Below are 25,706 nucleotides of genomic sequence, written 5' to 3' on the forward strand. Positions count from 1 at the left end.
CCTCCCCTTGCCCCGGAACCTCACCCCGCGCCCCGCCTGCAGCCCGGCCCGGCCCGCCCCTGGCGAGACACGCGGCGGAGGCGCCGCAGCAGCTGGGTTCCCGGGGCGGCACCTTTGCTGGCCTTCCCCCCGCTCCGGGTGCAGCATTGCGCCCGTGCGAGTCCCTGGAAATGTCTCCCGCCCTGTAACAGCGAGCGCCCCGGTGCGCCAGGCTGGGCGCTCCGCTCACAAGCCTGCCCGGGCTGGCTCTTGCTCGGCCGGCTGGTGGGGGTTAAAAGCTGACCCTAGACCCGGCATTCTGCATTTAGGGTAAGGGGCACGAGGCTCCAGTAAGAGTAGCGCCAGGGGCAAGGAGCCCCAGCTGTGACTAGAGCACAGGCTGTAGGACCTTCGGGGGGGCCAGACATGGGATACTTGGCTAGGAAGGTACAAGAAGATCCAATAGCTGGAACTTGTAGCTAAACAAAGTCAGAGTGGAAATAAGGCATCCGTTATTAACGGAGGAATTAACCCTTGGGATGACAAACCAAGGTTTATGGTAGATTCTCCACCACTGACCATTTTAAAATCAAGATGAGAGGTTTTTCTGTAAGATCCACTCTAGGAATTATTTGGGGGGAGGGCTCAGGCCCACCCTGTGCAGTGGAGCAGATGATCCCAGCAGTCCCTTTGGGCCTTAGACTCTGTGAATTAGTAACCCCAGGAAGAACGGCGTTTTTCCTAGGGAAGAGGGGAAATTACACCAACCTAGTGATTCAGGATGATCAACTGCCTCCATAGAACAAATATCTTAAACCTTATCCACTACAGTGCGATTAGGTGGTCAAGATTATTGAAGTAACCTGAGTTATAGGGGTTTTTTCCCCCTAACCCTAGTATCCACTAGTTGCTATTGCTTCTGAGGAGTTTCTGTGGCTCCAGCTACCATTACAGCCAGTAGGTGCAGCAATTTATGTGTGTGTGGTTTAGAAGTAAGAGTTAATGCAAACTGACTGAGGATAGATTGTAAATGGGGCTACAAGACTTACCCCACGGGATACCTGATCCTGAATGGCAGGGTGTCCAGTGATCATAGAACTTAAAGGTGCTTGCAAGAGCTGTGGTTGCATCGGAGTCCAATGCCAACTGCCTGTGCCTGTGCCTAACACGTTTCACAGGGTCCTACCCTCTCTGGGATGTTCAGTGAGGTACAACTGCATTTTCAAACAATAAGTTAATGCCGTTAAGTGTCATGCCACCAGACTGCAAAGTAACCATTTTCCTGCTTTAAATTTATGAACTGTGGTGCTGCGTGTCTCTGAAGCAGAAACAGAATTATTAGAGTGGTCAGCTTTAGGAGCTACCAGCCTTTTCAGGATCTTGTTACAATATATTGTTCAATTCCCCATACAAAGGAGTCCGTATCATTAGAATCAACATTCTCTGCTTTGTGACTTGCCCTCAGGAGATGCAGGGCACTGCACTGTTGCACTTTTGCTGTCCTAGCTTCTCTCTTGGGTTTAGGCAGAGTTATAGACCAGAATCCAGAGGGGGATTCTTGTATATTTCAATACCTTGGCCTGCTCTCAAAAACACCACAAATTGGCAAAGTGGAATATCAAGGTGGCATTTAAATCTAGAAACCAAAAGAACACTTTATACTTTTCTAGCACCGTTCTTCCAAGGATCTAAAAATGCTTTGCAACTTGGTATTAAGCCGTAGCTCCCCTGTGAAGCAGACATCCTCCTCCTTTTGCAGAGAAACTGAAGTGTGCTTTCCAGCTTAGCAGTTTTCCTTTAGTGGAGATTCTCTTAAATCCTTTGATAATACTAACCCTACCTTGTTGGGCTGTACCTCTGAGTCATTTATAGAATATCCTCCATGCCAAAGAATGTCCCCAAACCACTTTACATAGCACATATCAAAACTCCGCCACTGAAATGCAGGGACCTCGAAGGTGCAGAATAGTTTTACTAGCACAGTACAACACTATACAACTCTTAAAAGGAAGTGAAATAAAATATCCAATTGATTATGCAGGAGGAACGGAGGTACACAGTATGTACTCATCCAGCGTGAAGAATGGCTGGGTGTTTTCCACTCTTGCAGTGCCCTGGGATTTTTTAATGGAATGTAATCAGAACCCCTTCTCTATCTTTCATCTGAAAAATGTCTCCCAATACCATTTCAGAGGGCTGTGTCCCACCTATGAAATCAACACCATTTCCAATACAGTGGGCTTTCTTTAAGGGTTTACTTTTCAAATTCCAACCAGACCCAAACACTACAGTTTGAAGTCAAAATGTCAAGCGGTATTTTAGCATGGCTGCTTGATAGCAGGGACTGTCATGTTGAGACAGAGAGAAGGAGAAAATAGTGCCATTAAATCACAACTTTAAGTTTTTAAATCATGTGACAATTGCTTAACAGTTTACTTCTGACAAGTAAAAGAAATGCATGTGGTTTGGCATAACAGATAGGAGAAAAGACCCATTTAATGAAAGGTTTTCTTCCTTTATTGATAAAGGCTTTCCAGACTTCGCAAACTGGATTGTTCAGTTAAAAACCAAACCCACAAAAAACTTCCAGTCAGAAATCCTCAATGTCCTGCTTACAAAAGACAAAGATTAGCTCTGTCCTGGCCACAAAGGAAAAGCTTGCAAACTTAATCCTGGTCTTGGAAACCTAAAGTGTCATGGAATTGACTTTTTAAACAAGATTTTTAAAGATTAATTTACAAAATACAGTATAGCTATGTGATATGTTGCATGGTGTTGAGATCTGCAGGACAGCGAAGGGTATCTCCAAACATCTTGAACAGATGTCTGTGAAGGGGCTATTTGGCTTCTTTGCATCCTATGAGGGGGGAAAAAAAAGGTTAAGAAAATACTAAATTCTCTGCAGGCAACAAAGCTCAATCCAGCCCAGTGTGCCAATACTCAAAATTACCAACCTATTAAAAAACCCAAGGGGCAAATTTATATCTAATTTGCATACTACATTTGTCCTTTATAATGAATTGCCAGATTGGCTGTTGTCATTTTAAAGCGACAGTGCCTCCTGAAAGGGAAGATTTCCTATAAATCTTTAGCGCCAGAAGTGGTGATACCCTGTCATAACCGCCTCATATAAAGTGCCTTAATGGTCAGTGTTGTAGCCGAGTTGGTCCCAGGGCATGACACACACAAGGCAGGTGAGGTAATATCTTTTATTGGACCACAGTATGCCAGACTAATCTACGTTAGGGAATTTATGAGGGGAAGCTGCTATGGAAAGGCATGTGAAAATCTAGATCAGGGGTTGGCAACCTTTCAGAAGTGCTGGGCCAAGTCTTCATTTATTCACTCTAATTTAAGGTTTCGCGTGCCAGTAATACATTTTAACATTTTTAGAAGGTCTCTTTCTATAAGTCTATAATATATAACTAAACTATTGTGGTATGTAAAGTAAATAAGGTTTTTAAAATGTGTAAGAAGATTCATTTAAAATTAAATTAAAATGCAGAGCCCCCTGGTACAGGTGGTCAGGACCAGGCAGTGTGAGTGCCACTGAAGATCAGCTCATGTGCCGTCTTTGGCACATGTGCCATAGGTTACCTACCCCTAATCTAGATGTAGTTTAAGCCACTCATCCACAAGGGCATTCAGAGAAACTGAAAGCATTACTTAGCAGATAATTGACAAGAATCACTGATAACAGTAAGAATTAAAAACACAGTAGGTAATTTTAATTAAAGGTACTTGTCAACTTGGATAAACCTGGGCATTTAGGTGTGCTGTGTCTCCATTTTGCCCTGCCCAAAAATGACTGATGTCTTGTGGCTTTGCTCTTATTTTGACGGATACTATTCTTTGACATGGATTAATAATTGAATGGTCTTCACAAATCTCATTTCAGTATATTTTTATCCTTCCCTGACACGCTAGCAGCTGGAGATACTTCAGGAACTGAAGAAACCCGTCTGAAGATGAAATGTGAATGGATCTCTAAAAGAAAAGTTCTGAAGCTTCTATCCTCAAGAATTTCTGTACGCAAAACTGCACTGATCTGCAAGGAGTGGACTGAAATTCTGCTGGAGCCCTGACCCCATTTCTAGGCAGGCTGCACTCCCTACAAACAGTATTCGAGTTACTCTGAGACTGAAAGCTTCAGATTGAAGAGGAGGGCAGGGATGGACTCACCAGTCTTCCTGGTTTAAGAGGTAGCAGCAACCACGCCCACCTTCTGGGCAGCTTCCTTCTTGGCTTGGTGAGCCTGCAACACTGCAACAGCCTCCTCCACCTGGGGCAGACAAATGAAAAAATAAGATCCATGATCACTCTCTAGCCAAGCCTGCCATGAAGGGCGTGGGAATTTACCTTTGACCGGAGGGATTCTGGAGACTCCAGCATGTGCAGTAGTTCTGAATTGTCAATCTCTAGTAGCATTCCTGTGATCTTCCCCGCAAGGCTGGGGTGCATAGCTTGGATCAGGGGGAACAAACGTTCTCCTAGGAAAGCAAAGGTCAAACAGATGGTCTTTGTAGCGTGCTCTGAGGTGCTTTGCAGCATTTATGACAAAGAGGGAAGGTAAATCACCAGCTTTGAGCCAGGGCATTAACTTTCCATTTCTGTAGCACTTCATCTCAAAAACTTTACAAAGTATATGCACACAGTACCACCGTGGGATGCTGCCAAACTCAGGGAGAAGGGCAGCCACCAGGTAGATAGCAGTGAAGGCTGTGGGAAAATTTTGGACCAGAATTGCAAGAGGGACTTTAATGTTCATGTAGAGCAGACACGACACTGGAAAGATCTCCATGTAAACAAACTGAATGCAGTTCAACAAGGCAGAGCCAATAATACTGGAATTGGAAGCTGTGGTTCCAATGAAATGAACATTTCAAACCCTGATAGTTACCCCTCCACCCCCACACTTTTAACCATTATCTGTACAGGCATTACAGAAGGGATTTCACTACAAATATGTCCAGTTGCTTTCTCAAAAGTGGCTGGAGTGTCCTCATATGTGAAAGACTGATGTTTTCCAACTCCCGTCAATTGTCCTGAATTAGAATAGGGTCATAAGGAACGTGTTTAGCTTCCTTATAGCCCTGGAGGCATTTCTTCCTCAAGAACTATAATGTCACTTACCCAGCATCTGTTTCTGCTCCTGGGGAGGGGCAGCAGCTAGCATAGAAGCAGTTAAAGGTTCCTGTCCCTGTACATGTACTGCAGGCTGAGGTGCCTGTAAGAAGCAATAAGAGAATTCAGTTGTGACATGTAAAAGGGAATGGTTAGTTTTTTTGTTTAGTGACAGCAAGAGACTATATAGCTCCTCCCCAAGGACACAAATACATCCGTGACAGAGCCTGTGCAGCTGGAAAGGCCTATGGACAAGACTGGTTCAGTGCTTCACAATCAAGCCTCAAAAAGGAATCCTAGACCTTGGAGGCACATTGCTTGTAAACATCCTACATATGGATAGCTTTAGAGCTGTGAGGTACAGGACTGCTTGATGGGGTAATGTAATGCTGGGACAACAGCAGCACTCAGATTTGCTGTTTAACAATGCAGGGATATGCCTGGTGGCCTCTATAGATCCCTCGAGCTGCATCTTCAAGGATCCCTCGAGAAAGGCCGTGTGCTACCCAGCCTGGCCAAGAGACGACAGGGTACAGCTGAGGCCAGAGACAAAGTTGGGGGCAAGGACCCAAGAGCATCCCTGGGGGGGGAAAGGGCAAATAAAGGGCCTGCCAGGCTAAACATGATTGGCTTGAGCTGCACAAGCAGAGCTGAGTAAGTGGAGGAATACAGCCAGCTTCCCAAGTTCTGCCATCTCTGTTATCAAAGTAGTCTGGCCATTCTGGGGAAAAAAGTCCACTTTACAGTCAAGTTTAGCTGTAAAAGCTACTCTTGTAGCTACTATGGTCTAACTTTAACATTGCTGGCTGCAACACAGCCCCTCGTATTACCTGCAAAGGCTGTACTGCTGGGTGTGGGCTGCGGACAGTTGAGGCATATTTATAAGGGGGAACTGCTCTGGGAGCTGGGGCAGTTACAGGCGGACGAGGGGCTAAATTCTGAGCTGCAGCGGCGATGCCTACAAAGGAAGAATAGGATACCAGATTATACACATGCACAGAAGTGCGTGGTACACACGTCTAAATTCTAGCTTGATGCTAGCAGTGTGAAATTTGTGAACAACGACAACTAAGCACCACTGCCGTCTAGCAGCAGAGTTTATTCAATGCAGAGCCAAATACTGGTGCAGAACTCTGTCTTTTTCAGTGACTGGGAGGCAATGGTACCAAGCTAGAGCTCAGTCCTGGATCAAGCAGGACCAAGCCCTGTTTTGCACAATGCATCCTCGTAACAGGAACTAAAATTGTGTGAGGCACTGCACTAACACACCATACCCGGCAGCTGAACAGGCTCCTTACCTGCCAAATTATTTTGAGCTGTGTAATATTCAGTTTGTCATGTTAGACATAGTTGGGGAAGAGGTTAATTATCCTGCTGCGTGTGTTTCGTTCTGGAGCTTCTAACCTGGGGCCCCAGTCAGAGATTAGTTCCTTTTGTACTACAGTGGAAGAGAGCCGCCATCACCTCTCTAGAGTTATACCCCAGAAACACTGGGCCACCTTAGGATGGGGCTTTTCTCCATCACCCTAAACCAATGACAGATGCTGCCTGTGAGACATTTTCTATTTACGTCCCCTCCAACTGAGTGAGCTGGACATCTAACTCTGGAGAAACCACCATAATCATACAGAGGGTAGTAAGTGTTGCAGAGTTGTAGAGACAAGTCCCAATTAAAGTGCAAAGCAACTTGTCTGGATTGCCTCTGCTGTGTTATAGCACCAACTGTCCCCAGACCGGCACTGCACCGCGAGGAATGGGAAAGATTTAGGTGCTCTCTTTACCCTAACATGCCACCCAAACGTGGGGCCCTACAACAACTGTGTGCTCCACACCGCCTCTTGCCATCCACATCCAGCATCAGTCTTCAGAAACACAAAAGACTCTGCAGCCCCTACTTCTCCACTTAAACTTGGAGAAGAAAGTAAGAGCTGGACTGCTTACCAACTCTCTGGGCAGCAGCAGGGAGGCCACGAGAGGCCTGAGCATTGCCAGTAGGAGCCAGATGGCGCAGTGCTGGGCGCGGTCCAGACTGGCGCATGGCATTCGGCATTCCTTGGAATCCTGAGAGAAAGGCAATGAGAGGAAATTCTCAAAATACAAAATGATTAGCAGTTCCTGGCCCACCAGCTGGGAGACGTGTGTGCACGCATGTCTTGAAGGAGGGAGTCAAGGAAGGGAATTCAATGGAGAAGTCTTCATTGTTGCTGTCATCCTTGCCCACATTGGAAAGAGCGGGAATTGTGGCTCTAGAAACCCCAGCAGGCTACACCTGTATGAACACACAGGAGACTACAGAGTATGCCCTGGTAAGACAGAGGGTCGTTCTCAGGGATTGGCATGGCAGAGCCCAGATCAACAACAGATGCTATCAGGTGTGTGGATATTGCCTAGCAGGGATTTCAGTCCCAAGAATGAGTGGGTGTCCCTCGCCACCTGGCAGCCCAGCCACAACCAAGAATGACATCTAGTCTGTTCTTTGCAGGGGAACAATTGCACTTTTCTTCCAACGTCTAGTGCACAAAAGGGCATCAGACACAGGATCAACTGGAAGTGTGGAGGATAATCAGAGAGTAAGACAAACAGGTGTCTTAAAGCCACAGCTCCGTTTCCAGCACACTCACCTTGAGGTCTCCCCCCTTGCTGCCAGCGTGGGTTAGGTCTCATCTGCGTCATCTGATTGGGTGCATAGTAAGTGGGTCTGCTCTGAGCCTGAAGAGAACCGAAAACAAAAAACCCAGTGAAGGAGCCATATCTAAACCAGTGATGTAAAATGTTTACAACAGGATTTGATACCCTTCCTGAGTTCAGTGCCCTGTGCCCCAGTGTCACATGACAATAGCAGGCAGCTGGAAAGCCACAGAACGAATCCCACGGACTAGGTCCCTCATATTAGGAGCTGCAGCCTGGCGAAAGACACAGCAGAAAGACTCAGTGGAGTCCTTGCAGCTGCTGCATCAGAGATTCAAGCCAGGGGATGCTGGTGTAAAGCCACTCTGACTTACTCAGCTGGGCTTACCTGGGGCACAGCAGGCATGAAGTACCCCCCAGCAGCTGGCTGGAACTGGTTAATGATTGTGTTCGCAGGCAGGGCTCTCATTCCGGCAATGCGCTGCATATACTGATTAGTGAGGTGGGCCTTTCGCTCCTCTTTCCTCTGTGCCAGTGCAACATACAATGGCTTGGAGCCCACGATACGCCCATTCATCTCAGTCACGGCTTTGGTAGCTTCTTCTGGAGAGGAAAAGCAGACGAAGCCAAACCCTTTGCTTCGTCCATCCTCCAGCATCACCTAAAACGAGGATTGACAGAGTGGCAGCATTGTGAAGGCAGGTCCATGTCATGAGGGCTTGGCTAGAGTCATAGCAATCTATTCACAATTCAGGGGACTCAAGTACTCAGTGATCTTTCATATATATCACATGGGAAGGGACTGTTGTCTGGAGGGAGTGGGTCAGGCAGCAATGAATCAATTATTGCTACTTCCCTCCTATTCCCTGCCAATAAAGAGAAGCTGTATGTTTTACCCTAGTGAAACTCCACAACCTCCAGTCAGAGGAAGAATGTTGCAGAGTTGTAGAGACAAGCCCTCAATGAGGGAGGAAAACCACCTGTCTGGATTTACTCTGCTTTTCTGTTAGCACCATGTGTCCCCAGGCCCACACTGTACTGCAAGGAATGGGAAAGATTCAGGTGCACCTTTTAAACTGCATGACTAAACACCGCATTCAGTCACTTGAAACACAAGCCAGTTTGCCATTTCCCACCTCCTCAGCAATGAAGCAAGTATTCAATACAATTCTCAAGTAAAAACACACTTCCCTTCCACCGAAATCCACATTTTGACTGGTCAAGAAGTTTTCAGTGCTTAAGAGAACCACAGATATACGAATCACCCTCAACCCCATACCCCGATTAGATAATGGCCCCTCCCATTCAGGCCTTGAAATCTAATAATCTATAAACCCTGACAATACCTTGGCACTTGTAATAGACCCAAAAGGCGAAAACTCCTTTCTCAGTTTTTCATCATCAATAGTGTCATCTAGGTTCTTAATGTACAGATTAACACCCTAGAAGAGAGAATACTAATACATGAGGCTAACAATATGGAAGACAGCCATACCAATGAAGAAATTGCATATTTAGGCAATATTGAGCAACCACATCTAGCTGCAAAACCCATTAAGCTGTGGAAATTATCCAAACCCAGAGCTCTCTCCCCTAATAACTGAAGGCAGGAAATGTTGCAGGGTTGTAGACACAAGTCCCAGTGCAAATGGAAAGGAGCCTGTCTTGATTTCCTCTGCTTTGCTGTAGCATCATGTGTCTCCAGTCCTGCACTGCCCTGCAAGGATCAGGAAAGATTTAGATGCAAACTATACCCTGAGATAGCTTTACCATAAGCCACAACCACAGAAGGTGGCCTGATCTCTGCTACTTTTTGTCATCCATGTAAGGTTTCAGTCTTCACAACTGCAGGAGAGACTATACGCTTGAGACTTTATGTTGACAGTCCTTACAAAGCCCAGACTTTATTCTCACATGCCACTAAAAATGTCAGTCTGTTGCCATAGCTCTGACCCCTGGAGTTCCCTCTGCCAATACTAGGCGATTGCCTTTAACTCTAGAGGTCAGTATTGAGAATAGGCATCTTCCCTTTAAGTCCACCAGTACACTTCTGCCTGAAGATGGGTCCCTATATCCAGAACAGGAACACACACTGTCTTACCTGGTAACGACTGATTCTCTCTTGTTTCAGCTGCTCAAACTTCCGTTTCAGCTCTGCCTGGCGCTCTACTTTCTTCTGTGCCCGGCCTACAAATACCATTTTTCCATTAATATCCTTTCCATTCATTTCTTCCACTGCCTGAACAGGGGTTCAAACAGAAAATTCCTGTCAAATGGTAAAAAAGTGGCAGCTACTCCTATTACTACTAGCTTGAGTGCGAACAATCCATCCCCCTCTCCTGTAGCATTACATTTGTGTTGCATCTAAATAAAGGCCTGGTAAAATACAAACTGAGCTATCAGCAGGAACCAGCCTCACCCAGCTCACTCTAAATTCCGGACCCACAGCAGAGAGATGTGAACGTACAGATGATTATTCAACCCTTACAGAGACAGATCTTGTAAGGCCTACTCTGAGGGAAGAGCATTTCTGAGCATCATGCCAGCTCCAGCATCCTCCCCAACTTCCGTGCACTTTGTCTCCTGGTGTAATGGTCCCTGATCAGATAAAATTCCTGCTATTTATCCAACAGGATACCATACAGATCTAGTCATTTGGGGAAATGTGGGCTTCAACCTTGAACGTCCAACTTGGTGAAATACAGAAGCTATTCAACCCAAACTCTGGACACACTCAGCTCTAAGCTTTTCTGAGGATCAGTGTTCCCCATCCCTACACTAGCTGATGGCTTCCCATACTTACTTCCTTATAAACACTCGACTAGAACGAAAGCAGTTTTGTACCTTGTTGGCATCTTCATGTTTTTCGAAGCTCACGAACCCAAAGCCTTTGGACTTTCCAGTGGGATCTGTCATCACCTTGACACTCAGTGTCTTGCCTGTTGCCAAGGGACAGAGTTAGCAGGGCATTAGCTATGCTACATTTCCAGAAGAGCTTCTCAAAATCCAAACTAAAGCCTCCCAGAACACCTGGCTTTCTTTCATTCACTTTGTGTCCCAGTCTCTGCCTCCTGTCTGACAACTGCCCACTCTCTCTGGATTATCCTGCTTCTCTGTCCTCAGAAGTGGCACCACAGTTGGCAGCACTCATGTGAATTACTATGGGGGTACAAGGTTTGCAGCTGCAGCAAGAGTGTATTTACCATATTTGCTGAAGAGCTCCTTTAGTCTCTCATCATCCATGTCATCCCCAAAATTTTTAATATAAACATTGGTGAATTCCTTTGCTTTGGCTCCCAGCTCCGCCTCCCGCTCCTTACGGGACTTGAATCTCCCAACAAATCTGAAAAGAAAAAGCAAGAGTCACTGTGAGAAAAAAAACTTGTTTTCAAGGGTAGATGTGTGATTTGCAGTGGGCTACAAATGAGTGTCTGGTAGGAGCTAGGGGAAGATGTAGCAGGTCAGAGACCAAGCAGAAGAATCAACTGTCCTATGGTGGAGAGGTGGCAGGCCAAAGATGCCCACCCAGCTCTGCAGTGGAGACTGTAGGGCAAGGATACCCACCCAGCCCATTAGTGGAGAGGTAGCAGGTCAAGGCTTGGCCAGGGAGATCCACCAGCCCATTAGTGGAGAGGTAACAGGCCATGGCTTGGGCAGGGAAACTCACCAGCCCTGTAGTGGAGAGGTAGCAGGCCAAGGCTTGGGCCAGGAGAACCAGTAGCCTTGTGTGTCCCCTGTTAATACCGAGATGCATCATGGTTCATGTGATCGTTGCTGCTTCTGGCTGTGACACTCACACTTTGCGGTCGTTTAGCAGCATGCCATTCATCTTCTCGATGGCTCTGTCTGCAGCATCTTGGGTCTCAAAGTGCACAAATGCGTAGCCCTTAGAGCCATTCTCATCACACACCACCTACAAGTGATGGAACAAATCAGATCATCAGCTCTGCACTAAGACAGAAAATGTTGGTTACAGGATAACAGTAGAGATGTCCTCTGTTTTCCTTGATTTACACAGTAGGTCTGACTAAGATAAAAACGGGGTCCTGGTTCTTGACTAGGGCTCCTTGGTACAATACAAATAAACAACAACAAAAACTAAGTACTGGAGAAAAGCATGGTCCAGTGGATAGAAAGTTAGGCTAGGAGGCAAGAGACTTGGGTTCTGGTCCACAACGTGCCACTAAGCTGTTATGTGACCTTGAGCAATGGTCCGCCATCTCCCTTCCTCAGCTTTTCATTCTGTGAAGGGTTGCTGATAGGTACCCTCCTTTGTGAAGGACACATCTGTGAATGAAGTGCTCTCCACAAGGATAAGCCTGACGTAGTATTGCTGATGTACTATGTACAAAAGCCAGAATCCCAGATTTAAATCATATGCCAACTATAAGCCAAACATGATCCCACCCTTTCATAGCCTGATACTTGTGCTCTTGTTAGTATCTTCAGCTGCAGAGAACAGAAGCTTTTCCATTTGTTGTGCTCGCACAAGTGGCGTGTCAACAAGGGAAAACAAGTCATGCCAAGGGACAGAGTCAGCAAGGCATTTTAAGAAGAGGCTTTCAACGCTGTGCACAGCTTTGTGCCTTGACGATCAAGATCAAGTCTAACTTTAATGATCCTCCCTCTTCTGCTCAGCTATGTCCTTTTCTGTTCTGCTTTTGGAGATTCCCTTGCCCAAGCATGGTGGACATCCCCGCTTTCCATCCCTTGTTGTGTGTATGTAGTTGGGTCGAGTAAGTGCAATGGAAGGTGGATTCTTAGACAAAGGTGGGTGTTCAGGGCTTAGAGAAGGTACCAAGTCTCACCTTGCAGGACAAGATATTCCCAAATGCTGAGAATGTGTCATAAAGTGCCTTGTTGTCTATAGATTTGTCCAGATTCTTGATGAAGACATTCCCAACCCCCGACTTCCTCAAAGAGGGGTCCCGCTGAGACCACATAATGCGGATAGGTTTGCCTTTGATCACATCAAAGTTCATGGTGTCTAGAGCACGCTCAGCTGTGAAGAAAAGAAAGTCAAGAAGAAAAAGCTTCTGCAGCATGGCAAAGGAGAAAGGTCACTGCTGCATTAGTACTACAGCTTTCTTTGAATCACTTCCAGTTTATGTAGACTCCTGAACTCTTAAAGGACAAGGCCTAGGTGATATCCTTTGGCCAGTAATTCCATTGGCCAACTGACCTTTATTGTAAGATTAGACATTTAAAAAGAAAAAGAAAAGACTCCATTGCCTATTTTAAACTGACGTATTTGCAGCTAGGTCATTAGACATGTTTACAAGACTACATTAAAACGGGTTTAGAATAGATTATTTTTCACAAGAGTAATGGCATAATTTAGCAATCAGAAGACAGGACTGGGAATCAAGACACCTAGGCCTTGTCTCACCTAGGAAAAACAAAATTATTTTTCCAATCAAGTTTGAGCTAACTTGGTTGAAAATAAAGGCCTGTTTTCCTAGTGTAGACATGCCCCCTGTTCTACCACTAACTCACTGAATAACTGAGCCTTAGCATCCCTCTAAGCAAATGTCAGGTATTTACCTACTTTTGTACAGTACTTTGATATCTGGGGTAAAACATGTCACGAGTACAAGAATGGGTGAGGATGAAGTGAAAAAGGAAGGTCTTTTTCTTCTACATGGAGACAGATAGGAGAAGTTGTTTTCCTGGGGGAGAAGGAAGGCATTGTGGTAGGAGCCAAGGGGACAGACTGGATGATGCATCTTCAATGTTTACACATATTCAGTAGGGCTGTCGATTAATCGCAGTTAACCCACGCGATTAACTCAAAAAAATGAATCACGATTAATCAGTTTTAATTACACTGTTAAACAACAGAACACCAACTGAAAATTATTAAATGTTTTTGGATCTTTTTCTACGTTTACAAATATATTGATTTCAATTACAACACAAAATACAAAGTATACAGTGCTCACTTAATATTTTTATTACAAATATTTTCTCTAAAAATACCAAAATAAATAGTATTTTTCAGTTAACCTCATACAAGTACTGTAGTGCAACCTCTTTATCGTGAAAATGCAACTTACAAATGTTGATTTTTGTTGTTTCATAACTGCACTCAAAAACAAAACCATGCAAACTTTAGAGCCTACATGTCCACTAAGTCCTACTTCTCGTTCAGCCAATCATTAAAATAAGTTTGTTTACATTTATGTGAGAGACTGCTGCCCATGTCTTATTTACAATGTCACCAGAAAGTGAAAAAAGGCATTCACATGGGACTTTTGTAGATGGCACTGCCATTCCAGAAGACATGCTTCCATGCTGATGATGCTCATTAAAAAAATAATGCATTAATTAAATTTGTGACTGAACTCCTTGGGGGAGAATTGTATGTCTCCGGCTCTGTTTCACCCGCATTCTGCCATATATTTCATCTTATAGTAGTCTCGGATGATGACTCAGCACATGCTCACTTTAAGAACACTTTCACTGCAGATTTGACAGAACGCAAAGGAAGTATCAATGTGAGATTTCTAAAGATTGCTACAGCACTTGACCCAAGGTTTAAGAATCTGAAGTGCCTTCCAAAATCTGAGGGGGATGAGGTGTGCAGCATGCTTTCAGAAGTCTTAAAAGAGCAACACTCCAATGCGGAAACTACAGAACCCAAACCATCAAAAAAGAAAATCAACCTTCTGCTGGTGGCATCTGACTCAGATTATGAAAATGAAAATGAACACGTGTTGGTCTGCACTGCTTTGGATTGTTATCGAGCAGAATCCGTCATCAGCATGGATATACGTCCTCTGGAATGGTGGATGAAGGCACATATGAATCTTTAGCGCATCTGGCATGTTAAATACCTTGCAACTCTGGCCGCAACAGTGCTGTACAAACGCCTGTTCTCACTTTCAGGTGACGTGAACAAGAAGCAGGCAGCGTTATCTCCTGCAAATGTAAACAAACTTGTATGTCTGAGCGATTGGCTGAACAAGAAGTAGGACTGAGTGGATTTGTAGGCTCTGAAGTTTTACATTGTTTTATTTTTGAATGCAGTTATTTTGTACATAATTCTACATTTGTAAGTTCTACTTTCATGATAAAGAGATAAGCACTACAGTACTTGTATTAGCTGAATTGGAAAATACTTTTTGTTTTTTTACAGTGCAAATATTTGTAATAAAAATAAATAGAAAGTGAGCATCGTACACTTTGTGTTTTGTTGTCATTGAAATCAATATATTTGAACATGTAGAAAACATCCAAAAACATTTAAATAAATAGTATTCTGTTATTAACAGTGCGATTAATCGTGCAATTAATCACAATTAATTTTTTTAATCACTTGACAGCCCTTAATATTCAATACTCTGCACAAAATCCTCCTAATGCCTTGTAAGGCCTAACTTAGACTCAAAATGATTTGCCAGTATAACTATACCAGTAAAGCCTTCTGGTGGAGGCACAGTGTTTCTGCTAGCAAAGAAATACACCATATCCACAAAAGCACTTTGCCAGTGTAACAGACTACACTAGACTTCTGCCAACATAAAAATGTTGTAAAATCATACCCCTCATCAACATTGCTATACCAGGGTAGCTGCAGTTATACTGGCAAGAGTCCTTTTGCTAGTATCGCTTATTCTGTTTGAGGAACTTGTTTAAGCTTTACCAGCAAGAGAATTCCTTTGCCAATTGAAGCTGTATTTTCACAAGGGGGTTTACCTGGTATAGTTCTATCAGTAGATCTATGCTGGCAAACCCTGTTAACGGTAAATGAGGCCTGAGAGAAGAGGGATTATTCTTGGTGGTGCAGGGAAAGGTACATAAACATGTACTATGGTGGGAAGGAAGTTTGAGACACTCATGCAGCCTATGGGGCAAAAATGGTGCTTTAGTAACCCACTCTAAAGATCGCATCAGAGAGGAATAAGAAAAATCAAAGAAATCTGCATATGCTATATTGTAAACAGAGAAGTGTCTCCATCTAAATTCTAAAACGTCAGCAATGTAGATTGACTTTGAACCCACTGTAACCCCCCTACGGGATTCTATTTCTGTTATCCACTGGTGTATTAAAAGGACCATTACATATGCACATCAGGATCTTGTTCATAAAATTAAGATGCTCAGGACACACTTCTATGCCAGAAAATACTCCCACAGTGTGCAGGGGAAGAGAAAGAGGACACTAATTCCCAGTATGAGGCAGGGGAAAAAGAGGACGGACCTGTATTAAATCAAAGAATAGTCATGAGATAAGAAACCTACCTTCCCAGGTTTGTGTCACTTCCTTTCAGCCCACTTTCACCCACATACTAGAGTAAAGACCTCTGAGCTGGATTTGAGGTTCCATTTTTTTTTTTTTGATGGATGATTTTCCATAGTTAGATTCAAGGCCTTAAAAAAGTGAAGATTGTTGGCTACACCATAGCAGCAGCAAATTCAAGAGAAATGTGATTTTGATTGTCTGCTGGCTACACATGCCACTTACTGATCTCCAGCTGCAGATGAAAGAGGATCTAGAGAAGCCAACATTTTCTATGCAATAAATTAGCTCATGGATTATCTTCATGTCGGCATGGAGCTCAACCACCACAACATATACGACAAAAGTCACCAAGACCCCCTTGAAATATGAGTCTATTTGAACTCCTATTTGTAGAAATGTTTCTTAAATGGGAAGTTTCCATCTGCTACAGAAATGGCTTTTCTATTTGAGTGTTGTCACACGCTCCCATTCTCCTCACACAGCTGAAACTCCCCTCTCACTTGTTGCTGAACTATGCACTTGCAAAGGAAAGGGAACATGTAAAATTGTGTAAGAGAAGAATACCTTTGCCGTAGGGGCTCAGCTAACTTTGTTTAGTCAAAAGGGTTAAATTCAACCAACCAGCGTACTCAATTTATTCCTCAACTGCTACAGTCTGAATCAACGGCATTCTTTCAGCAGTGTGCAGTTTACCACCGTCCATTTCCAGTAGGCACTTCAAAAGGCAACTCAGTCCCAGCTTGTTGAATTTGGCAGCATTTATTTATAGCAGGGAGAGGTCCTCCAGAGGCATGTGTTGGCAAGGACACAAACTAATAGTATATACCATTTGTAGCTGAAACAAGATTCCTGTTGAAAGGTGACAAGCAGTTTGAAGCAAAGGCAAGCAATCAGAATTAATTCTGAAACTCTGTGACAATTACTGAGCCACAGACTAGTTAGGGTCCTACTCGCATTATTTTAGCTCTTCTACTGTTACTAGCTAGGAGCAGAACTTGTGCTGCTGCTGTCTCTGTTAAGACATTAGGCCACAGCATCACTGTCTACCACTTGAAGTCGGCTTAAAGACCCCTTGTGAGCATTACAGTGAGTGGTCCGAAATAGATTCTCCTGGTGCTTTAGGGAAGTTTACATCTCTATCTGTGGATATGACAAGGCACAATGGCACCATTTTAGTGAATGGGCATGAGTGGTTTGAATTAGTCAAAATCCCACCTCTGATTCATTTCCCTGTACTAGAAAAACACTTCCAACATTTACTTCTATTTAGGCCAAAGCTTCAGCCATTTCAATCCCCTTGTCTGTTTCTCTTCTACTGATTCCTGTCATCCTTCCAGCAGAGTCATCTGCAGCTAACACAGTGCTGCAGCATACACTCATTTTTCTAACTGCTTACCCCACCACTCTTTTCCGTTTCATGCCTGATCCTAGTGAAAACTACTGAGACACTCTCTCAGCCAGACAGTAACGCCCCCTTCCCCCTCTCTGATCAAGTGCTGAAACAATGCAGGAGCTCGCCACTGTAGTTAAGGCCCATAAAGGCTGGTAACTACAATGCAAAGTTTCAGCCATCAGAAAGCCAGTACTAGAGTTTTACTCTGTAAGGAAAGCTGCCCCAGGGACCTTTTGTCCCTGTTTATTACCCCTGTGTCTTTAAAAAAAAAAAGAGCCAGAGTTTAGCCACTCTGCTTTATTTACAATTGGTGAGTTTAAGACTCTTTAGGCTCATTCTCTCTGCTTTTCTGTATGTTACTTGACCACAACTCACATGTTAAAGTCTACAAAGTCAGTGAATTGATTCTTCATTTAATGTCTTTGAAGAAAGATTTCAAATACAGTTTGGGTTGTCCTAATAGGGGAGGCTCGCAAAAGAATTTCTTTGTAGACAAAATGTTGGGTATTGTCAGCGCTGCTGAAGAAGGAATAATTGGACATGAATAATTCATGGGCCCATGACAAGCGGTGGCGGGGCTGAGTTAGAGAAGGACACTGAAGGAGGTAAGAAATCCTTTACATACATACTTCCCCAGGCTTTCTTAGCCCTAGTCTACACTACAAAGTTAGGTGATGTCTACACAGGCAATTGAATGACAAAACTTTTGTTTTTCAGAGGTGTTAAACTCCCACCTCCCGAAAGACAAAAGTTTTGTCGCAACAAGCGCCAGTGTGATGAACAGTGCGTTTGTCGGCAGGAATGCCACTCGTCGGGGATGGACGTTTTTTGTCTGCAGGAGAGCTGACAAACAGCAGCTACGCTGCACAACTTTTAGCAGCACGGCTGTATTGACACAGCCATGTTGCTAAAAGCTGCATAGTGTAGACATTGGTATTACTATGTTGCTCAGAGGTGTGGAAATCCAAACCCCTGAGTGAGAATTATACCAACCTAATTCCCAGCACAGACAGCCTGGCAGGGAGGTGGAGTACCTACATTCTTATTAGAGAGAGGTGAGTGAGGTAATATCTTTTATTGCACCAACTTGCAATAAAATAGATTACCTCACCTACCTTGTCTCTCTAATATCCTGGGACCTTTTGCAAACCGATCACATCGTACTGTTCTGGAAAAGCCTCCCTTCAGAGATTTCTACAAATACATTCACTGTCTCAGCAGTAAGAACCAAAAGTCAACAGATTGGTCACACTCCATTGCATCTGTTGACTTTTCGTTAAGATTCTTTGGGGGAATGATTTCTCTTCCCCTGGGCTTCTGTAACAACTTAGCTATACATACAAGTCCATATGAAAGTTTGTTTGTTGAATTATTAATATGTTTTTTAAACAAACCAAAAATAGACCTGGCCATGCCAAACTATGGAAGCTGAACTACAGCTAATCACACATGAACATTCAATTCCTCTTCTAATTATGAAGCTGAAAGAATTTTCTTCAGTGTTTTAGTCAGAAAAAGAACCACGTTAAAGGCCATAGTTATCAACCCAACCATCATCCAGAATACTGGAGCATTCTCTTGGTCAGTCTACCTACCATAATACAACAGGCTCAGGATTCGACAGTCATCCATTACTATGCCATAGAGATGTGCAATCTAAGGCAGTATTACTCTCTCCCCAGTACAACCCTTCTCCAACAGGCATATCTTTGATGTTGCCCAGCCAAGGCAGTGCCCACCCAGAAGATCACTATTCCACTACCTGGTACCCTAACTAGCTAATAAAAAAAGTATGTAAAAAAAACAGGTGGTCTGCACTTTAGATGCAAGTGTCCTAGTTATAGGAAGCATGGGCTAGTGATTACCACACAGGACTGCAAGCGAGTTCTGACTGATTTCTTGTTCTGATAAAGTCTTGCCACATGACCGTGGGCAAGTCAACTTCTGAGCCACAGCTTCTCTGCCTGTAAAATGAGAATATTTTCCTCACAGAGAGGTAGTGGGATGATTGATCTGTATCTGTAAAGCACTTTGATCCTTGAATGGAAGGTTCCGTGGACTATTATAGATTCTTTGCTCAATTCTTTGTTACTATTTCATATGCACTGGAAAAACATCTACAACTACTTTGAATACAACTTCTAAACAAGCAGTCTGTTCTCCCTAGAACTCTGGTGAATAGTTTTACCTTGTGTTAAAATGCTACTTTGTAACATCTTACAATAATATTCAAACCATAAGAGATTGCTTACAGCAACAATATGGCAAATAGCACTGTGGCAAACTGAAGTACTATACGAGCATCCTTCCTTCTCTGTGTTGGTACTAATACACCTCTATCTCAATATAACACCGTCCTCGGGAGCCAAAAATTCTTACCGCGTTATAGGTGAAACCACGTTATATCGAACTTGATTTGATCCGCCGGAGCATGCAGCCCCGCCCCCCCGGAGCGCTGCTTTATGGCATTATATCCGAATTCGTGTTACATCGGGTGGTGTTATATCGGGGTAGAGGTGTATGTCCTTTCATGCAGTGTGAGGTGGATGCCATCTATAAAGGGGAAAATAAGAACTTTTTTTCTGCTCTTCCATGACAAGTCTTGCTTACAAAGAGATTGTGATGTGCCACCAATGGCCTTGTCTTTCCAAAGGGCTTGACAATATTCTGTTTACTGAAGCAGCTATCTCTTGCTCATGCAGTCGAACAGCATGTATAGCAGGGATCACCACGTAGGAGAAATTCAAAGCTCTTCAGAAGATCTTTTTCATGAAAACAATGGGAATTTGGTGGTTTCTCCTTCCCATACATTTCTCAGTGACAAGGCTTCCCATGTTTTAGTCATTTGGCCTCCTTAACCTAGAAGTAACTAGACACCTGCTGCTGTGCCAGAGTATTACCTCAGCAGAGACTTTCTAGAATGCCTGCTGCCTTACTGGGAGCCAAGTATGAAGCAACCCCACCCTCAAATACCTGCCTATTTATTGCAGTGAAAAGTGATCTTGCAGTATATTGGAAAGCCACCTGTCTTCTACTTTTTACGCATGACAGGGCATTTTTTTAATAGATCACGGAGAACACATAACCAGTCACTCATATACACTCTAAAAAGGCAACACTTTGCCCCTTATAGTTTCAGTCTGCTTTCATAGTACTCAAGGGCCCCTTTAAAATTGTCCTCTGTTCTACCTCCTTCTCAGCTTTAGGAAAGCTACAGTGAGAAAAAGTTTGCATAGCTACATTTTCCTGCATCTCTTCCTTTCTTCTGATGGATACTCAGACTACATCTCTGTGTTCATCTAATCTGAGGTCTGACTCCCACTTGGCCTTGTTTCCATTGCCCATTTTTTCCCCAGCCCCAAGAGGGGAGATAATACCTACCTCTCCCAGCTTAGGAGGATCAGTTAATGTTTACAAGGTGCTGTGAACACAAAAAAGTGTTCTATAAGAGAGAACACAGGAAGTTACAGGACTAAGAAGAGAACCATGTGTACAACCTCAGCCTCTCTCTAATCCATCCCTTTTTGCTGTGAAGTCTTAAACCACATCCTACATTGCTTGGCCTGTGTATGAAGCAACTCCAAAGGCTCCACGTATGAAAAAAATCATCAGGCTACGAGGCAGCTTTTTAGTAACACGTCAATAGGCAGGAGCAGAAGAGCCATTCAAAGCAATCAGCACCACTGGGGGAAAAGGAGAAGATGCTACTCTGGGATCTCATGTATCAGGAGATAGGATAAAAACCCAGGGCAGCATAAAATCAGGGCCACACTATTCCACACAAGAATTCAGGCCAGTAGGCTCTGCTTCTCAATAGGTTTAGCGGAATATATCAGTTATGTAGTAACTATTCTATTGATTACAGACTAGAAAGCTCATGATTCAAGGACCATGTATTCCTTTGCTGAATACAAGCCTGTATTCTTCAACCTGAATCTAACAGATACAGTAGAGTTCACTTGTAGCTGAAGTTTGTGCTGTTGCAAACTAATTCTGGATTAAAGTTAAAAGTACACCACCCTAGAGGTGTACATCATGTAAAGATGCTGCTAAGTCACAGCCCTTAGGTGTCTGTAATGCAAGACTACGGGAACTAGGGCAGAAAACGCTGACCCAGCTTTTTCTCTGGATATGGACATACTAAACAATGACCTCCTCTGCCCCATCCTTCTCAAAGATCTGCTGCTGTGGGCCAAGGATACCTACCTTGAACAGAGCCTAAGCCAGGCAAGGCACCATCAGCGCTTCATGTGAGCTGGGTGTGTATTCCTTTTTAAAAGGGTAGAAAAAGCATCAGTAAATGCTGCATTTCAGCTTCATAACCAATAGCAAACTAGACCAGCCAAGAAGACAGTTTACCCACAGTATGTCTATGCTGCATTTTAAAACCATGACAGAGTCAGGGAAGGGGATGGGGTCAGGGCCTGAGTCCAAACATCTACACTGCTGTTTATAGTGCTGTTGCAGGAACCCTAGTCTGTGGATCCAGGCTCTGAGTCTCGTTGCCATGGGTTTTACAACTCAGTGTAGATATACCCTCAGACATTACAATCCTCAGCCCACTGCACCTCCCAAGTCTCACGTAGAGGGTGGGAGTAGGAAGATTCCTTTACAGTCATTCGGACTGAAGGTTTGACCAGATGCTGACTAGCCTTCAGCTGCCTTCAAGGTGACTGACTGGATAAAGACCCAGGCACGCAGGACAATTCAAGGAGGGAATTAACGCAGGACAATTCAAGGAGGGAAAACGAGGAAGATTTCATTCTCAAATGAGTCAGGAAAAAGCAAGTCCATGGAAGCTGATTTTTGGCAAACAGAAATACTATTTATCTGCTTCACAGAGGTGTTGTGAAGATTAGTTAATGTTTGCAAAGGACTCTGAAGAGGTGAAGTAGTTAATATCATTCCAACTTCATAACCAAGTAGCAGAGCTGCCATGAAGTGGTTTGCCCTCACAGCTAGGTGATTGTATGGAGACTTGTATAAACAGCAAAACAGTTCCGAGAAAAAGGAGAGGGATAGGCATTTATGTCCAACTTACCATCAGCTGGCTGCTGGAAGTTGACATAGGCATATCCCAGGGAGCGACGGGTGATCATATCCCTGCAGACTCGGATAGAGAGTACAGGCCCAGCAGGGCTGAACTTCTCATACAACATGGCCTCGGTGACATCAGGGTGCAGGTCGCCCACATACAATGACGCCATCGGGTAGCTACTAGCAGCCGTATTCATCTTCCACCCAGCACGCACTCCCACCAGAAACTAATTTGTTTTTTAAAGGGTATTTTTTTAAACAAACAAAAGTTTTAGAAACTAAAACGGAATTTACAATTATATATATATATATTTTTTACAAAATCACTAATTTTGGCTAATCGAAAATGAAGTGGGAACAAGGGGTGAGTGGTCCCCCTCAGGGCAGAAGGAAGTAGAGGCCAATAGGAAGTCAGGATAAGAGCAGAGCGCTCTTGGATTGGAAAGTCAAGAGCAGCAGAGAGGGGGTTCATGCAAGAGAAGCTTGTGGGGATTTTGGGGGTGGAGATAGAATGGTGCAGGAGAGGTGTGTTTGATTATCTCAGGCCCTGGGAGAGGAAGAGGGGAAGCAACTGGACAGATAAAAGCCCTGTAAATAGGCAAAAAAAATTAAGCCTTCCACAAGCAAGGAGTTCAAACCCCACCACCCATCCAACAACTAAATCCAAGGCCTCCTCCACACTGTGGAGTTTTTCCACTTTGCCTTTGTTTCCAAAAGCAAAATGTCAATTAACAAAAAAAGTACTTCTCTTTTTTAAATATTATTTTTTTCTTCCAAATCCTTCAGACCCAAAGTCTGAGGCTGCTGTTTTATTTCGTTTTCTGGGATAAAAAACTTGGGACAAAAATAAAACTTTGCACTATATAGTTACAGGGTTTTTCCCCACTTCTTTAAAAGGAAAAAGATATGTCGCTATTTTTATGTAAAATATACCCGGGTTCCTCCGACTAGACTAATGAACACTGGTTTGGAGGAGCCAGGCAGGGAGGCATGGGCAGTTCCTTTCCCGAGGGGAGGACGCGCGGTGCGATGGGTGGCACAGACAGACACACACGATAAGGGGAGAGGAGAAGGGCAGAGACCCACGTGGAGCAAAGAGGGCGCAGGCAGACAGACAGCCGAGGGTGGGGACCCGGGGGACAGACAAGGGGAAAGGGTCCGGGAGCCGTGAAAAAACACCGAAGGGCCAGGGGCCAAAGGGACAGCCAGCCGGCCCCGGGCCTGGGAGACGGACACACCCAATAGACGGGGGCGGAGAAAAACGTGGGACCTGGACAGACCAACAGACCGGGGGGGTGGGGGAGGAGGGGACCGGACAGACCCACTGACCGGGGCGAAGGGAACCGGCCAGACCCACGGACCGGGGCGAAGGGGCCGGACCGACACACGGACCGGGGGGGCGAAGGGGCCGGACCGACACACGGCCCGGGGGGGGGGGCGAAGGGAACCGGCCAGACCCACGGCCCGGGGGGGGCGAAGGGGCCGGACCGACACACGGCCCGGGGGGGGGGGGCGAAGGGAACCGGACAGACCCACGGACCGGGGGCGAAGGGGCCGGACCGACACACGGCCCGGGGGGGGGCGAAGGGGCCGGACCGACACACGGCCCGGGGGGGGGCGAAGGGAACCGGACAGACCCACGGACCGGGGCGAAGGGGCCGGACCGACACACGGCCCGGGGGGGGCGAAGGGGCCGGACCGACACACGGCCCGGGGGGGGGGCGAAGGGAACCGGACAGACCAACGGACCGGGGGCGAAGGGGCCGGACCGACACGCGGACCGGGGGGGGCGAAGGGGCCGGACCGACACGCGGACCGGGGGGGCGAAGGGAACCGGACCGACACGCGGACCGGGGGGGCGAAGGGGCCGGACCGACACGCGGACCGGGGGGGGCGAAGGGGCCGGACCGACACGCGGACCGGGGGGGGCGAAGGGGCCGGACCGACACGCGGACCGGGGGGCGCCGCTCTCGCCCCGGCGCTGGCTTGTTTCTTGGGAGTTTTTTTTTCTCGGGTTTTTGCGATTTTTTTGGGTTTTTGTGTTTTTCTGGGCGGCGGCGGGAGCGCGGCTGGGCCCGGCACCGACTCACGCGCTGCGGCCAGGCGAGCGGAGAGGCGGCCGGGGCCGGGGGAGCCCCCTTTATACCCGCTCCCCGGGGTGAAAGGGCCGCCGTGCCGCGGAGAGGACACGGGCCGGCGGGGAGCGACCCGCCGCCGCACCGCAGGGATGGGCCGCCCGCTGCAGCGACCCCTGCCGGGGCGGGAGCGGCTCCCAGCCGCCCGGAGTCCCGCCCGGCCCCTGGGGGAGCTGGCCCTGCTCTGCGGGCACCGCCACGGCAACCCACCCTCCCCCCAATCCGGCCAGCCCCCTCAAAGCAAGAGCCCCGTCCAGTAATCTGGGGGTATCCTCACACCCCACATCTGGGCAGCACCCCCCGATCATTCACCCCTCTCCAGTAATCTGGGGATAACCTCACACCCCACATCTGGGCAGCACCCCCCGATCATTCACCCCTCTCCAGTAATCTGGGGATAACCTCACACCCCACATCTGGGCAGCACCCCCCGATCATTCACCCCTCTCCAGTAATCTGGGGATAACCTCACACCCCACATCTGGGCAGCACCCCCCGATCATTCACCCCTCTCCAGTAATCTGGGGATAACCTCACACCCCACATCTGGGCAGCACCCCCTGATCATTCACCCCTCTCCAGTAATCTGGGGGTAACCTCACCCCCCAAATCTGAGCAGCACCCCCCCAATCATTCACACCCTCCAGTAATCTGGGGGTAACTTCACACCCCACATCTGGGCAGCACTCCCCGATCATTCACACCTCCAGTAATTTGGGGGTAACCTCGCATCCCACATCTGGGCAGCACCCCCCCAATCATTCACCCCTCTCCAGTAATCTGGGTGCAACCTCACACCCCACATCTGGGCAGCACCCCCCCAATCATTCACCCCTCTCCAGTAATCTGGGTACAACCTCACACCCCACATCTGGGCAGCACCCCCCCAATCATTCACCCCTCTCCAGTAATCTGCGGGTAACCTCACACCCCACATCTGGTCAGCACCCCCCCAATCATGAACCCCCCTCCAGTAATCATCCCCCCCTTTCCCCAGCAGTCCAGGGGCAAAATCCCAAATCTTGACACCTCCCCCTAGACAACAGAAGTCAATTCCCACTCCCTGCCCCTGAAAAATCCTACTAATCTACCTGCTCCTAAAATCTGACCCCTGCAGTCAGGGGACAATTTCCCACCAAAATCCTTGCATCCGATGAAGTGGATA

The 25,706-nt window shown here is 46.0% G+C and overlaps 1 protein-coding gene and 3 non-coding genes across 7 annotated transcripts; all 4 read right to left on the reverse strand.

Annotated features, from left to right (window-relative positions):
- Positions 1–2,473: 2,473 nt before the first annotated feature.
- Positions 2,474–23,784, reverse strand: PABPC4 (poly(A) binding protein cytoplasmic 4). 4 transcript variants are annotated; one of them, XM_030538874.1, is made up of 16 exons: positions 22,411–22,498; positions 21,576–21,638; positions 12,540–12,733; positions 11,529–11,644; positions 10,935–11,074; positions 10,576–10,670; positions 9,833–9,970; positions 9,078–9,173; positions 8,120–8,392; positions 7,725–7,812; positions 7,045–7,164; positions 5,934–6,061; positions 5,113–5,206; positions 4,339–4,469; positions 4,162–4,261; positions 2,474–2,836 (listed from the first exon to the last, which is right to left on the reverse strand). In XM_030538874.1, exons 3-15 carry the CDS (start codon positions 12,711–12,713, stop codon positions 4,175–4,177), a joined length of 1,680 nt encoding a protein of 559 aa, XP_030394734.1. In that variant the 5' UTR covers positions 12,714–12,733; positions 21,576–21,638; positions 22,411–22,498; the 3' UTR covers positions 2,474–2,836; positions 4,162–4,174. The 4 variants fall into 4 exon arrangements, 3 of the variants coding, with proteins under 3 accessions (XP_030394734.1, XP_030394733.1, XP_030394735.1); XM_030538873.1 differs by lacking the exon at positions 21,576–21,638 and having other exon boundaries at positions 22,411–23,759; XM_030538875.1 differs by lacking the exons at positions 12,540–12,733; positions 21,576–21,638 and having other exon boundaries at positions 22,411–22,531.
- On the reverse strand, positions 6,742–6,875 carry LOC115637805. Its single transcript, XR_003997358.1, has one exon. It is a non-coding gene; the product is annotated as a small nucleolar RNA SNORA55 (small nucleolar RNA).
- Positions 8,662–8,797, reverse strand: LOC115637806. The gene has a single exon (XR_003997359.1). It is a non-coding gene; the product is annotated as a small nucleolar RNA SNORA55 (small nucleolar RNA).
- LOC115637807 lies at positions 9,343–9,476 on the reverse strand. Its single transcript, XR_003997360.1, has one exon. It is a non-coding gene; the product is annotated as a small nucleolar RNA SNORA55 (small nucleolar RNA).
- Positions 23,785–25,706: the final 1,922 nt, after the last annotated feature.

The sequence above is a fragment of the Gopherus evgoodei genome, chromosome 20 (assembly GCF_007399415.2).
Source record: "Gopherus evgoodei ecotype Sinaloan lineage chromosome 20, rGopEvg1_v1.p, whole genome shotgun sequence".
In the NCBI taxonomy this organism is placed as follows: Eukaryota; Metazoa; Chordata; order Testudines; family Testudinidae; genus Gopherus; species Gopherus evgoodei.

Bases quoted from the DNA above. Each gene is read 5' to 3' on its own strand.
- PABPC4 (XM_030538873.1), bottom strand. From the start codon at position 22,603: ATGAATACGGCTGCTAGTAGCTACCCGATGGCGTCATTGTATGTGGGC. The intron at 11,645-12,539 runs GTGAGACTTGGT...CATCACTTGTAG, and splicing joins GGAATATCTTGTCCTGCAAG to GTGGTGTGTGATGAGAATGG. The intron at 4,470-5,112 runs GTAAGTGACATT...TTGCTTTCCTAG, and splicing joins GGAGCAGAAACAGATGCTGG to GAGAACGTTTGTTCCCCCTG.